Raw genomic sequence first — 16,076 nt, 5'->3', positions numbered from 1 at the left:
AGAGCTGTTCTCTATGCCGCCAGTAAAGAGATTTTCTGTGTCGTTTGCCAGGCATCCGACTAATGGTATGTCTGCTTTCATTCAAGTTTATTTTCGACACTCCTCCAGTTTTTCCTGTTGTCTTGCATGACCCTTTTTTTTTTTTTTGTGCGAAAACATTTCCTGTGTTTTCTAATTTGGGGGGTTTGACGTTTGGCTGCGTTAATTACATTAAACGTCTCTTAAGATTTAAAAAACGAATTAAAATTTTACAGAGTTTCTGTTTCGCACACACAGCCTCGGTGTTTGTTGTATCGTGTGTTGTTTGTTCGGCCCTCACCTCTAACACCGACTGCTCTGCCTGTGCTTCTTTCATTCTCTCTGATCCTGCTGTTTCTTCACAGGATGGATGTGTGTGGAACATGTATCCTGCCTCAGACATACTTCCATGTGCACACTTCACAATATATCCTCACCTGCACCTTTTGCTCATTTCAAATCACATATTCTGTTAATTTCTTAGTTCGGGCGATTTTAAAAAACAATATCTATTTAACTCTGACCGCATCACTGATTGGTGTCGTCAGAAATGTGTCACCTCACCCAACAGTGATGTCACGGTGTACCGACTCGCCCTGGAGTACACTTCTACGTCACTGCAGCAAGGTGAGCAGTTATTCGGGGAGTGTTTTCCAACATGTGAACGTGGAGCGCCGCACAAAATCAGACGGGTTTGTTTCTTCATTCATTTGTTGGATTGCAGCTCTGTACCTACACAACAAGGGAACGTCTGCCTGAATGTATTCATCACTCTGGAGCATAAAAACCTTTTTCCCATTTTATTAATTCAAAAATATTTCTGTTTGCATTGCTTTGCAGTTCCATTTTTATTTTATTCATCACATTGGTGCTGCTTTACAAGCAACTCTCACTCTTGGAATTTCTGAGTTGGTTGGATGAAGCTGGAACAATTTGGTGATTAATCGTTCAGACAATCTAGAAAAGTCGGTTCATCATTTCACAAATCTTTCAAGCACACGGGCCCAAAACTCTCATTTGCTGTTTGTCGGACCAAAAAAAGATATTTGAAGGTCTTTGACTGATTTTCAGGTATTTCATAGAATAAACAACAAGTATTAATTCATAATGTAAATAATTTCAGAATTATAATAATAATATCCTTCGATGCTAACTGCCTGTAAGTGAGAAATGTTCAGCAGCAGCGACGGCGTTCGGCCTCCTGGTCTCTAACGTCGCGGCGTCTGTTTGTGAAAAGTCATATTCAGTTTCTTTAATCCACTTGCATGCATCTGTCACTGGTCGCCATCTGGCTCCGCGTAGACGCTCCTTTTGGACACGGCAGCGGTTGGGAATTAATGAGTTGCTTCACAGTGCTTGTTTTGTGGAAAGATGTATTCGTATGATGAGATCCACTCTTCACTTTCTTGAAATATGTATTGAGGCAGTTTTATATCGCACCATGGGGAGATCGGCCCCGCTGGCTCTTATGACCTGAGAAGAACTGAGCTCCTGTTCGGTTATTTAGACTGAATGCTGTTACGGATCAGTGCTGTCCGTGCTTTCGCAGGAAATATGACACATCGTAGCAGCACCGGGATCGTCTGACGCGTTGATTGAAAATGACACGGAGAGTCGGCGCGGTGCAGACATCTGATATGATGTTGACAAGTGTTTGGGACAAACTACGGGGAAGCACAGTGATGCGTGTTTCACTCGGGCTTCTACAAGTCAACCCGTGTGTCCAGCACATTTGTGTTATTTAAGGTTAAGACTTTAGGAAGTGACGACAGGACATTTACTTTGTGATCCCAACACTTAAATTAGCAAGGAGGATTAATAAAATACATAAATCATGTTGAGATGTCTAGATAACACATTTAACATCATCACCCAGGCTTGTTTTCTTCAGCTGTGTTCGAACAACATGCTGTGGTTTAAGTTCAAAATTTTATACACATTTTATAAAGACACTATGGATGTGTCAGCAAAACTCACTGTGGAGGACCAAGAATTCTATTCATCTCTGCGTTGATCAAACCGTTTTATCTTTTGTTTTTGATTGAGTCTTAAATCATTCAGGTCACATTTTCATGTGTTGTTATGGAGTGAAGGGCCTCTATTATCTGAGGATTAAAGTAGAACCTGAACCCAGACATTTGGGAAGCCAGTATTTTACACGAGTTATTAGCTTGGGAGGGTAAGAGGAAAATTAGCACTGATGAATTGCCCAAAATGCTGCTCAGTGGAGGGAAAAAAACTGTCAACAAAATAGTTGATTTTCTGTGCAATGAACTGGAGAGCAAGCAAAATGTGTTCCGTTTGAGTTATTGTTTTAAGGAACAGCCGTGGCTTTGTGATTGCTTCATTCATCACGTATCAGAAGATGTTATTAGAGTTTTGTCTTCTTCAAGCTGTTTTTATCATCATGATCAGACTAGAGTGGTGTCATTAAGAAGAGTTTTATTATCACTAGAATCTGCAGCTTCACGGAGCTTTATACAGAGTTTCAGCTTATTTTATAGCCGCTTAAACCGACTGCATACATCATGCCCAACACCAAACAACATACAGATGGTGGTGGTGAACACAGTAGAGCGTGTAGCAACTAACGAGCCAGACATTCCCCTCTGGAGTTGATAGACACCAAAAACTGAGCTACAAGTCATTAAATATTGGACTCCAGATAAGTGCAAATGTTTCTCTGTAACTGCGTGCGAGGTCACAGGTCTCTTGTTGTTGAAGTTGTTATACCTGAACAGTATTATTGACGACTCTAAGACGCTCTGGTTCACATGTTTTGTGACGTAGACCTCTGATGTGTCGTCACTGATTCCTTTTGAACTCGTGCTGCCATAGATTATCGATGATTGACTGCTGCTGCTCTTTATTTGACCTCGGGTTTATCTTTAGTTTGAACTTAGTTTGCTTTGAAATGGAAATGGTGGGATTTGTTTCAGCTGTTGGTGGTTGAGGCGTACTGTTGTTCAGGAGTAGCTGGTCTGCTTCATAACTGAAAGGTCAAGAGGAGTGTAGATCAAAGAAGGTCAGAGATTGAAACTGAATGTACTTTCCACGATTCATTTCTCAGCTCATTAAATTCAACCCACTGTCCTGAGGCCGCACTGCTCTTTTGAGTTGTTCCACAGCTCCTATCGCTCCTCTTCCTGCTCCACTCTACTTCCTCTTCCTCTCTTCCTGCTCTGCCTCTCGTCCCTTCAGAGCCCTCAGACGAGCTGCATGTAGTCCAGCTGCTGGGGGGGCTCCCCGCTGAGGCGTCCCTGCTGGGGTTTGCCCCTCTGGCTGTGGACGGTACCGTAGCCCACCACCTGCGCCACTGTCCCTACCACCGTCGCCTCCTCAAGAGCTGGCTGAGGTCTGGTCAGGAGCTCCCAGAATCCCTCCACGGTCAGCCTCTGTGGATCCCGCTCACTTCCTGTCGCCGCCTCCTCTTCCTCCCTCTAGCCCCGTTCTGCCAGTGCTGGGGCAAGTGGGACGCTGTTAATGCCAGTTGAGCTTTGCATCCACTGTTGTTCAGTGCTTTACTTTACGTTTCCTCCTGTGCATTTCTCCTTCTCTTTTTGTCACATCCTGCTCCATTCCATGTCCAACTGTAAACGTCTTCCTAACTTTCTTTACTTTGCATGTTTGCCAGAGGCTGCAGCTTTAAAAGCAGGAAAAGTCCATCTTCTTCTGCATACAGTGCTTAAAGTCACAGTGAAACTGCAGTTAGCCTGAATCCTTATCGATGTGACGTGTTTCATCTTGATGGGATTTGATTGAGTAGCTCAGTAATAGTGGGTGTTGTTCAGTGAACATGAGGCGATGCGGAGCACCGAACCGGAATACAGTCTAAAACAGGTGTTAAAGCAGCCGTCTCTGGTGCATCAAGCTTTTCTTAGTGTTGTGGTGAACATCACATAACTGGCCAAAGCATCTCTACAAAGAAATGTCACCTAGAGATGTAAAACGGAGCGATAGAGCAGAAGAGATGGATTTTGATCCCTCAAATGCTTTATAACTTTCTTGATTTCCATTTCTTGTGTCACATAAAAGCAACTCTACGAAAAATATGAATGTGAAAATGATCAACAGGGGAAATTCACATCTTGGCCCCTCGAGGTCTCAAATGGTTCCCGTCCATTAAGTGCTGAAGCTGGTGTCGTTGATATCAGACGAGTTGTTTGAGGCAGTAGACCCTGAATACATCTGTAGTCGTAGCACATTGTTCCTGGAGAAATGCAAGGCTGACCAGCATGCTCTCTGGGGAAATGGATGAGCCGCTTCAACCTCCATCCATTCCCTGTTTGCTTGTTTCGTGGCGCCGCTTCATCGTGGAGTTCTTTGTCGGGCTGCACGGAATGACACTCGTTTGCTTTTGCTTTTGGTTTGTGTGTAAAAGTCGGCTTGCCATGGCACAGTTGTGTTTCTCAGCACGTACACGTGTATTTGTCATTTTATGAAAGGAAAATATGTAGGACATTGTTAATTAATTCGGGATGCACAATAGACATCGGGCCCGGTAATGCGGAAGTTACGTTGTTATGTATTATTCCCATAATTGAATTGTAGCTGATCATTTACTGTCTGATAAAACGAAGACAAATCGCCTTCATTGAATTTACAAGCGCAGCATCTACACACTTCGATACCGTGTCGGCATCGGGTGAAAAAAATCTATATTGTGCATCCCTAGAATTAAAACATCCATCAGATAAAATCAAATGAAAGGGAATTGACACAAAGGCTTCAAAGGCAAGATGAAGATGAATATTTACACCATGATTGATTACAAACTGCCACATATTCAGTGTGTGGTTGTACTTCGCTACTCTCTTGTATCACATCTGGTTGCAAACAACCAAGATGGCGACGGCCAAAATGCCGAAGTCGATGCTGAATGATTCAACATGTTTTTTGGCCATAACTCGAGAATTGATATGCTAATTATGAAAGTTTCACATCGATGACCAGCAAGATCAAATGGTACAGTGACGACATTTTGGACAGACATGGATGTAAACTGCAACATGACATGGTGGTGATTCTAGTTTATGTGGTTTGAACCACATCCTCTAATATACAGAATAATATGACACTTTCCCAAATAATCACAACATCCCGCCTTCGTTAATATGGTCAAACTAACCAAAGAAGGAAAGGAACACCAGCCGTGGCGCTGATTGTTTGTTTACATTCGTGTTTGGCTGGTAACGTAGTGCTGTGTAGCTGCTGTCTGAGGCCAGACGGTGTAAAAATGGCTGCCGAATCTCGGGACCTGCTTGTCAAGTTATGGCATCGAGAGAATGAGCAGTAAGCCAGCATTCACAGAGAGCTGCAGTGTCGCTCCTCCTCCTCTTCCGTCGGATGGAGAAGTGGTACGACAGGCTGTGTTTCTGTCTCCTGTCTGTGCTGCAGGCTTTGAAGGCTGCTCCATGGTGCCCTCTATCTACCCGCTGGAGACGCTGCACAACTCGCTGTCCCTGAAGCAGGTGGACGAGTTCCTCAACAAGGTGTGTGAGAGCAGCAGCGAGGCCCACGCCAAGACCATGAAAGGTAGGCCCGCACCGTCCTCTAAATACACCAAACTGAAAGTAAAACGACACAAAATTATGAAATATGACTGTTTGAGTTTAAATGAACTTGCTTAATTCCTTGCACTGTGGTTCTGTTAAGAAGCTGACATTTGGAGCCTGATCATGTTTTTCTGTGTTCTTCTGTCTCCGCTCCAGCGCTCTCCAGCCTGTTTGACTCTCAGAGCCAGACGTCTCTCTACAGCCCTCAGCAGCCGCTGTCCTCCTCTGGCTCTGAAACGTCTCTCCGGCCGCCGAGCCGGCCTCTGTGGCGTGAGTGTTCTTATGCGGCTTTATGGCTTTATGCATTACGTAGGCCCACTTCTATCTCTTCTGGTAGATGTCTGCATTCAAATGCAATGACGGGGATGAAGACCAGAGTTCAAATATATAACAATATAGATATATATTGTAAAAGAACACTGGTCTTTGGCAGGGAAATCTAAATGTACCTCTCCAAATTGTCAAAAATAATTTTGCATTCCTTTACTGCAGACTTTTATCTGCAATGACCTCGTGGTTACAGATATTCATTTTATCATCACAAACAGGTCACATGTTCAGTCCCCAAATGAGCTAAAGCAGGTGTCCTTGAACCAAACTGCTGCTAACTGATGCTCATTTTATTTGTGCATTAATCTCTTCATTTACCACGACAAGAGCGCCACGTTCCACTCAGCGCTTCATCGTGCGTCATCGTGCTTCATCGTGCTTCTCTGTGCTTCTTTCTCTCCTTTACTGATTATCTCCCCTTTTCATCCAGCGTTGTTCACACTTTGGGTGTTTTTTTTTTTTATCTCTCTGTCAATCTCATTTATCACCCAACAAACATGCAGGGATGCTGGAGGACGTTCTGCTGCTGGTTTATTCTCCCTTTGGCTGTAGTTACAGGACAGCTGTGTGCCAGTGCAGAGTCATTGAGGCTGTTTTTATGCGTCAAAACGACAGTGAAACGTGTCATTCTGGTGAAAAGCTTCTGTCATTTCTCACTGTACGGATTAAAAATGTGTCTTAAATGTTCATTATTCGATTGACCAATGAATGGAGACAACTTCATGTTAAAATGTACTGAAATCTCAATTACACGAGTATATTCTAGTGAGAGTATTAATATACACGTTGACGTGCAAGCTTGATTCATGAAGAAAAAACATTTTCATCAAGTTTTCCATGGCAACAGACGATGAAGCTGCGAGGACATGACGCTGTTGTACCGGATCACTCCCCCCCTCTTTGTTCACCTGGTATCTGAGAGAGGACTCAGGATTCATAAATGTAGGGTTTTGATGTGTTTTGAGGGTTAAGATCTGTGTTCCTGAGCTACAAAGTTAACTGACTTATCTGTTTTAAAGATGGCAGTATCCCCTCCAGTGCCGTATCCAGTGCGGGTCCCTCCTCCCCGATCACAGAGAGCTCCGGCCTGAAGTTCAGCTTCAGTGAGTAGACCATCTGTGGAAAAGAAAGGACTTCTGGGTATCGATCTGAGGACCTCGGTGTGTCTGCCTCTCCATTCATCTTTCCCTCCGTCCTTCTGCTCACATTCACACATAAAAACAAACACTGGAGGAGACGCTGCTTCTGGAGAGAAGCCACGGTATTACAAAACACTCCGACTGTGCACGGACTCTTCAGCTGCACACACGTCATCACCACAAGAGAGAAAACACCGCACCATCAGCGCTTTTAACCTCCATCACCTCCATCCTCCTCCTCAGTTCGTCAACACATTTGTGAAAACGGCTCCGACTGAGTAACGAGCATCAAGCCAACATTTAACACCAGTTGTGCCTTAAGCTCAATTTGGATGCTGCCTACGTTAAAACAACAACAACAACAGTGCCTGTTTTTTTGCAAATACATTTGCAAATTTTCTCACAAACCAGCTGCCTCGTCTCTGACTTTGGGTACGTCTGAAATGCGTTACAGACTTTGAGTCAAAGTGTCGGCTGGCGTTCATTTGCATCTGAAATACATTTTTTGCCAATCACAGCCCACCCTGAAACCAAACAAGCTGTTGTGTTTTTTCACTTCTCGTGAGATTTAGTATCGTGTCATCAATTTGACTTGCAAATGTCTGCATGTACTGCAGGCTGACAAGTTGAGGCTTTTGGACATTTCGGCAAATTCACTGTTGTTGAGATGAGACGGTCGATGTTTTCGTTGTTCTATGAATACTGCTGTTAAATTAAACAAGCATTAGTGTTGAACCCTGGTACCTACATCTATGAAGAGTAGAACACTGTAATTTGGATATAAGCCCCGTAATCGTGAGCCTGGACGTGGACGAGGAAGTCAGGTGACTGAGTAGAAAGAGCCACAAAGTCGGCAAAAGCAGGACTTTCACCCATGAGACCGATAATCAAGTCAACGTTGACTTATTTTACCGCCAACTGCATGAGTCACGTAACAAACGTACTTATTCAGCCTCAACCTAACCCAACACCACCTCTGATGGTATCGCTGGACGTGAGAGAATCATACCAACTGTTGTATGCGGACGCTTTGATCTTCTCACTCTTTGTGAGAAAGCAAATAAACGTGACACGATTCCTCTTAAGACGAAAACAAAGAGGCTGGTGCAGCACGATGATATCCGGTGATATTAAGATGAACGTCATGAGGAATTATTCCCGTGAATCATCAGGGTTATGATCTCACCGTGTTGGCGCTCGGTACCTTTGTTCACCAGATGTTTGCATCAACTCGAGCCAGCTTCATCAAACTGTTTTCAAGGATCGTCTGCTGTTGAATGGAAACACGGTTTATCTGTGAATGTGCCTTTTTAAATGAATGTCCAGCGTGTTGTCGGGGGTCTCCTGCTGTGTTTTTATTTCAGAATCAAAGGAGAGAAGCACTTGATTCAGTAAATGGTATTTTTACATAAACTACTGACGACTGCAGCTTTCCCAGTCGATGCTGAATTGTGACTGTTGTGTGTTTTAATGTAAAATGAATGAAATGTTTCGACTGATTGATTGAGTGATGCTCAGGTAAACACGTCATTAATCTACGGATGGAAATTAGTTTTTATCAACATGTGACTGAACTTTGGGGCCGTTTCACTTTCAATTACTTCTAAAATTTATAAATTCAGTTGCTGAATTTACTTTAAACTCCAAATAAATGTTTGTCACTTTGACCGAAACCTTTTTAAGAGAGTTTAAGCTGTATCATAAAACAATGACTTTCAGTTTTATTTTTGACAGTAAAGCTCTGTGATTACGGGCATTACGTTCAGGCAGAACTCACCACAAAACGACTCAAAACCTGGAAACGCCCGCTGGAGAACAACGAGTTTAGTTTAGATTTCAAAAGGACTGAAGGTTGGCTGATGTAGGTCATTTTAGTTGTGTATTTATGTAAGTATTTAATGTCAACCAAAGAGGAGGAAGAGGAGTGGTTTTATGTGCTGGAGAACAAAATGGACGTTTAATGTGTAAAATAAAATATTTCTGTCAATCTCTTGAGATTCAGGTCCTGCTTTAATGTGAGGAAGAGGAGGAGGAGGAGTGTGTCTTTTTTAGTGGCCCACAGTCTAGATCATGAAATAAACAAACTGCTTTTTCTTGATCTCTCCTATTTTCTCCTTCTCTCCATTCCTGTCATCTCCTGTTTTCATCTTATTCTTTCTTTCCTGCTTCCTCTCCTCCTCTTCTTTGATCTCATGTCATCTTTTTACCTCACCCCTTTTCTCTGCCCCACTTTTTGTTTCCTCTCCTGTCCTTGTGTCCTCTTGTTTCTTCTCCTCGTCTTCCTCCCCTCTATATCTACTCCTATTGTTTCCTCCTCTCCATATCTACTCCTATTGTTTCCTCCTCTCCATATCTACTCCTATTGTTTCCTCCTCTCCATATCTACTCCTATTGTTTCCTCCTCTCCATATCTACTCCTATTGTTTCCTCCTCTCCATATCTACTCCTATTGTTTCCTCCTCTCCATATCTACTCCTATTGTTTCCTCCTCTCCATATCTACTCCTATTGTTTCCTCCTCTCCATATCTACTCCTATTGTTTCCTCCTCTCCATATCTACTCCTATTGTTTCCTCCTCTCCATATCTACTCCTATTGTTTCCTCCTCTCCATATCTACTCCTATTGTTTCCTCCTCTCCATATCTACTCCTATTGTTTCCTCCTCTCCATATCTACTCCTATTGTTTCCTCCCCTTCATATCTACTCCTATTGTTTCCTCCTCTCCATATCTACTCCTATTGTTTCCTCCTCTCCATATCTACTCCTATTGTTTCCTCCCCTTCATATCTACTCCTATTGTTTCCTCCTCTCTATATCTACTCCTATTGTTTCTCCCATCTCCATGTCTCCTTTCCTTGTGTCCTCGCCTGGTTTTCTCTCTATATCTCCTCTCTTGTCTTCTCTCCTTGTTTCTTTTCTTCTCATCTCTCCTCTTCATGACTCCTCTCCTTGTTTCCTTTCCTTATCTCTTCATATTCTCTCCTCTCCTTAATCATGTCCCCCGCCACTCCCGTTCTCTTTCCATCGTCTCGTCTTTTTTACCTCACCCCATTTTCCTCTCTCTTATTTCTCTTCTCTCTCTCTCTTATTTCTCTTCTCGCTCTCTCTCTGTCTGTTTGTCTCTCTCTCGAATAGTGATGACTCATGCCTCCTCCTATTGCTCCCTTGCGTTGCCATGGCGACATCCCCAGATGTAATTGACTCCTGGGTGACAGTAGAGAGAGAGAGACAGAGACGAACAGAGAGAGACAGATACACAGAGACGAAGAGAGAGACAGAGACGAAGAGAGAGAGACAGATAGAGAGAGACAGATAGACAGAGACGAAGAGACAGATAGACAGAGACGAAGAGAGAGAGACAGATAGACAGAGACGAAGAGAGAGACAGATAGACAGAGACGAAGAGAGAGAGACAGATGAGGGAGAGAGAGAGACCGATAGACAGAGACGAAGATAGAGACAGATGAGGGAGAGAGACCGATAGACAGAGATGAAGAGAGAGACAGATGAGGGAGAGAGAGACCGATAGACAGAGACGAAGAGAGAGACAGATGAGGGAGAGAGAGACCGATAGACAGAGACGAAGAGAGAGACAGATGAGGGAGAGAGACCGATAGACAGAGACGAAGAGAGAGACAGATGAGGGAGAGAGAGAGACCGATAGACAGAGACGAAGAGAGAGACAGATGAGGGAGAGAGAGACCGATAGACAGAGACGGACGGACCACCGACTCACCGGAAGCCAAAAGCTGATGTCATTCTTTCTCTCAGGCTTTATTTCTACATTCACACACACTGAAACACACACATGTCCATTCATCCTGTCTCTGCACACACACACACACCCTTCTCTCTTGCTTCTATACAAACCCGACTAGCCTCTTTCATTCATTCCTCTCCATTGTTTTCTGCATGTCTTTATCAAGTTGTACTCCAGTGGTGGAAGATAAAGAAACAGAAATGTCCTGCAGTCAAAAGTACGAGGAGCCGGAGAGGCGCCTCAGCACACGTCACACAGACGTGTGTACAAGTCGATGCACGTTAAAACAAACAGCTAATGACATGTACATGTAAATGTACAATGCTCAAACTATTCATCTTGCCTCCTGTTGTCTTGTGAGAGATACAGGTTAAGAAATGGAAAGATCACCTACAGACTCCGTAACAACCCTTTTAGGTTCTTCCTCCCGTCAGCTGTTTTATGTGTTTTTAACTGCAGGAGGTCACCGTGACCCAACTGCCTTCCTCCTGTGCAGTGACTTGGCTTTTACTCTGCTAACTACCTGAAATGTAAATACAAAGAGAGAAGTGGGAGGGAAAGCCGAGCGAGGAGAGTAATTACTAGTTGTGCCGAAGAGAGAATTGCCCTCATTGAGTCTCACGTGACAGTGCGGCACGAGCCAACAACGGGCCAAATTCCTTCTTTTGTTCCTGTCAGTGCTGAGAGAAAAACGCACTTTACTGCAGGGGACAGACGAGAGACGAGGATAAGTTAGCAGCCGTTGATCACCGGCTGTAATGAATGCGGAGGGTGTTACAGCATCAGGTGTAGGCGTGGAGCCATCGGGGGGATTTTAGAGCTCAGACTGATCTCACTGCTCAGTCAAAGATCTGTGGAGATCAAATGGAAATGTGCTAAAGCTATTTTGTCGAGTGAGAATGTAGTAGTGCTGCTGGAGCATAACTTCATCTTTCCACCCGACTGTCATCGTTTTGAATCATCCAATCAGATGTTTAGTTACGCTCTTGATAGATAAAATGACCTGTAAGAGAGAGACAAGCAAAACACGACACACTTGTGGATTTAAATGTACTTTAATAGATGATCACCAGGCTGTTTCCCTTTTACAATGAATCTGCAGTAGTTCTAGTTTCACCAGTTAGATTTAAAGAGACAGAGAGATATTGAATATTGCGCTGAGGAAGAAATCGTAACTAAGATTAATACAATGCAAAAACAAAAGAAGAGAGAATCGAACACGACCAATACAGCGTCTTCTTAACATGTTAACAGGGCAAACAAAAGCACAGCCCAGTAGTATATCACTGTAGGTCATTTCAGTACCAGTTAAGACAATAAGCTGTTTTTTTTTTGTGTTTTTTTCAAATATACCTCTTTAAAATAGCATTGAATTTTTATTATTTCCATGTTAAACAATTACATTCAGGATTATAACGAAATAAATCACATGCAGAGAGATTAGATGGACAGATGACGCCATATTGAGATCAAATGGTATCTTCATTTCGATGCAGGTATGGCGATGAAGTTGAACTGAATGATGCAATTTTGTTTCCATCCTGTATCTTGTCAGCGTTTTTGTATCTTGTCAGCGTTTTTGTGTAGCTCTCTCGGTTGGAGGAGGAGTAAGCGGTTTAGATCTAAAAGCAGCTGAAACGAACATCGGATGGATAAGTTGTACCGTTTGAAGTGAAAGCGACGCGTATAAGTCCGGTGCTCAGTACATACGTGTACGTGTAGCGTTTGTTTCATTTCATCGATGGTTTTTGAGTCTGCATGTGTTTTCAAGTCGTCATCAGGAAAAGGATAAAGTTGCAGTCAGTACTATTTCTGTGTTTCTGTTAATGGGTTTGTTTACGGGATCTCAGTTGCTTTCTGTGATGTCAGAAATCAAACTGATCTCCTCTGGAGCAGAACCGTGATTCATAATGACACATCTGTCAAAACGATATCTGCTCTCATTGTATTACTGTCCAGGCTGCTGTGAGTTGTTTTGATTTCTCTATTGTTTTGATCCATGGTCGTACCAACTCTACATTCAAGAAAAATAGATCTCCTCTATAGTGCATTCAGCTTCTGTGTCGTCACGCAGTTCAGTGTTGAGTGCTTCACGGCGTTCTACTGATGCCTTGAAGGCCTCGAGGCTTGGTGTTTGGAATCTGCCAACTTAAAAACATGATTCAAAGACAGTACGACATATCAGACCGTCCACAGAGTCTGATCCGTGCATTGAAAAGCTTCTTCCTGGCTTTTTGGACACATTTCCAGACGGCATCGCAGAGGCGGTGAAAAGGACTTTTTCGCTTGTTTTCGATTAATTAGAATTCTCTGTCTCCTCGGTCTTAATGCGCCCTTCAGTTAGTCAACTCCCTCCAGACTAGGGTGTGTACTTGTGCGTGCCCAGCTGTTTAATATACAAAAACAAAAAGAAGCTGTCTGCTTCTGAATCATCACCAGCATGAGATGCTCATCAAGGCTCACACTGTGCATAATGGACACATATATACTGTGAAGGGAGGCCAGGCAGAGCAAAGAGCACGGTGGCTTTGGAAGATGAGGTATAAGGTAGTGTGAGCGTTTAACAAGGAAAGGAAAGGGCACCCGTCCCAGGCTGACAACACGCATGTCACATTTTGAATCAGATTCGAGAGAAAGAATTGAGCGAAGTTAAACTGTGCGAGCAGAGGATCCTCCCTGCGTTTAGTTGGCAACATCCTGACTATCAATCCGTCATCAAGAGCTCAAACTGAGTTCCTTCTGGGAATCCAAGCCTCCATCGCCCGGCCCGGCCCGTCCCCCGTCCACACGAAACAAAAACAAGCATGCGATGAGCCATCTTTAGACAAAAAAGTGAAATGTAAATACAATAAGATTTGCTTCTCAGCACGTATTTGGAGAACATTAAACCAGAATTAATTGAAAATGTAAATTTGTTACTCTAAAAATGATATGTAAATGAAGAAATACAACTTGGGCTCGCGTGAATTAAACGTGAGCATGTGAGCGACTCGTCAACCTGTCTGTGAACCAGTCTGTGAACCTTGTCTCCCTGCTGCGTTATATTATTATCACATGCTCACACACACACAACCACCTCAAAGACATTCCTACTTTATATTTGCGTCCAGTGCAATCGTAATCATTCATGCTCATTCTATAAATGTTGCTGTGGGATTAATATTCGGTAATTGCTTCAAAACTAAGACGCTGTCCCTTTAACTGCTAGCTCAGTTTGGAGGAACGTCTTGTACATTATCTTACAACACAATGAAAGTCAGTTTCTCCGACCGCACTCACTCTCTCTCTCTCTCTCTCTCTCTCTCTGTGTGCTTCAACTACAAACAAAAATCCAACTTCTAAACTCTCACAAAAGTACATTCCTATTTGGTGCAGTTTTTCTGCTCGAAGACATTCATGTTTGTTTGAAAGTGTCGGTTCAGAATGTGGCATTGGCGCTGAATTGGATTACAGAGATCCCAAAGTTATTTCGTGTACTATTTCAAAGTGTGGATACGGTTTGTGCGTGTCCTGTATGAACCGCTTGGTCTTCTATTGTGGTGAACTTGTTCTGTTTGATTTACCCTGGTTTCTGGCTCCGCTTCAAAATGGCTGACATGTCCTTAAAATATCCCCCTCTCTCTCTCCAAGAGCACAAGCTAAAGGCACATGAAAGAAGCCTCCTGTAACACACTCCACACTCACTTTTTCCCTGAAAAATAACTCCAATAATACCCATAAATATTGCAGTTCTTACTCCCTCTGAAGGGGCCAGCGGAACGGCTTCTGTTGCTACATTTGTCACCGGTCGCTCGTTTCATCTTCCCATCGCTCTGTGATATCGACGGAGACGGTGAGATGTAGCTGAACGGGCGGAAATGACCGATTAATTAAACCGTCTCCTCAAATGCATCATCCAAACCACTGCGTTCGCCTTATTTTCCTGTGCATCATCACAAAATATATAATTCATTTAACATAACTCTGTATTGAAATAGAAACGTTTACCCTACGTGTATACTGGAGTACATACGACCATCAAAGAGCATGATAAGGACTTAAAGAGGGACCATTACATCCAGCGGAGGTATGATTTAGTGCACAGACATCGTCGTCCTTTTGCCTGGCACCTATTGAATTCACTTGAGCATTGACAGCCAAACAGTGTAGTGACCTATCTACACTATACTGCATTCCACACGTAAAGGCTGGCTAAAGAGAGGACTAACCCTCTGCAGTTCTCCAAGAGTCCGAGCTAAAAACGCAAGCATCATGCACCAGCTAGGATGTGAAAGCCGAGCAGAAAGAGGTCCAACTTCAGGCGCCTCCTAAAACTTCACCACAAATCACGAGAAGGAAACTTTTTTTTTTTGTGTTTTTTTTTGCAACATCAATCTATGTAATTATTGAGTTCATCCAACAGCTACTGTAGCGTGATCAGAATTGCAAAGGAGGAGCACAGATGGTAAATAAACAGAAATGTCTATTCTCCTAAAAACACTGCATGTAATCTAAACTAGTCATCGATCACTGATTCATTTTTGGAGAAGTTAACTCATGAGAACTTCTGTTTTTACAGTGTTTTTGCTCTTGTTTTGGCCCTTTTGGATTAGAAATGTGCTACTTGGGAGTGTTGAATTTCCATGTGAGTCGTGATTTGAGCCGTAGAGGTTTAGAACTACACCTTGCAAATCTCTGGCATTATGCATTAGTGGGATAATGACGTCCATTCGTCTGTTGGATTTGAGGCAAAGCAAGCGTGATAATGTTACTGGAAATGTTTTAAACATAACGGCACGCTATTTTTTGCGTCATGAACCCCACTGTCACAGAGAGCATAACCCCAGAGTTTAGACTTTGATTTCAGTTAACAGAATCGAGTGTATTGAGGGCTGCAGCAATGCGTTTTGGACTGGTACCATGAGAGCGAGAAGCTTTGAAGCAGAGAGTGCTGTTCGGTCTCGCTCTACCGCCGGTGAGAACAGATGACGGGGAGGGGGAGGACGGGAGGGGGGGGGGGGAGCTCAGAACTCGATCTTGCAGGCAGGGAAGGACTCGTCCTGCATGACCACGGTGCTGCTGGAGGCCAGAACCATGATGTTCAGGTCCTGCTGCCTCTCGTGAGTCTGCTGGTACCAGTCCCGGGTCACCTCAGAGTCGTGGGTCGGGATCAGGGTCACCTGACACATGGAAATAAAATGAGAGGGGACAAAGTATATAACATAACATGACATACTATACAATGACTTTTTCTGACATTTTATTTCGGCATTTTTTCATTTTGTCGATCCACT

The 16,076-nt window shown here is 43.4% G+C and overlaps 2 protein-coding genes across 14 annotated transcripts in view; one reads left to right on the top strand and one right to left on the bottom strand.

Annotated features, from left to right (window-relative positions):
* The window catches only part of ppip5k1b (diphosphoinositol pentakisphosphate kinase 1b), a 32,798-nt gene extending 23,777 nt beyond the window's left edge, over positions 1-9,021 (top strand). For 10 of the 13 annotated variants that reach the window (XM_079274637.1, XM_079274636.1, XM_079274633.1 and 7 more), the window contains 4 exons: positions 3,220-3,405; positions 5,416-5,553; positions 5,730-5,843; positions 6,923-9,021. In XM_079274637.1, coding sequence (XP_079130763.1) covers positions 3,220-3,405; positions 5,416-5,553; positions 5,730-5,843; positions 6,923-7,014 — 530 coding nt within the window. In that variant the 3' untranslated portion in view covers positions 7,015-9,021. The remainder of the gene's footprint in view (positions 1-3,219; positions 3,406-5,415; positions 5,554-5,729; positions 5,844-6,922) is intronic. The other 3 variants (XM_079274629.1, XM_079274628.1, XM_079274627.1) reach the window with 1 other exon arrangement.
* Positions 9,022-11,878: 2,857 nt separating this feature from the next.
* map1ab (microtubule-associated protein 1Ab) overlaps positions 11,879-16,076 on the bottom strand; it is a 52,729-nt gene continuing 48,531 nt past the window's right edge. The window contains exon 7 of the mRNA XM_079274501.1: positions 11,879-15,962. Within this exon, the coding sequence (XP_079130627.1) occupies positions 15,807-15,962 (156 nt within the window). The 3' untranslated portion in view covers positions 11,879-15,806. The remainder of the gene's footprint in view (positions 15,963-16,076) is intronic.

Source organism: Melanostigma gelatinosum (assembly GCF_949748355.1).
Source record: "Melanostigma gelatinosum genome assembly, chromosome: 1".
Lineage (NCBI taxonomy): Eukaryota > Metazoa > Chordata > Actinopteri > Perciformes > Zoarcidae > Melanostigma > Melanostigma gelatinosum.
This window is presented reverse-complemented; position numbering and strand designations above follow the sequence as displayed.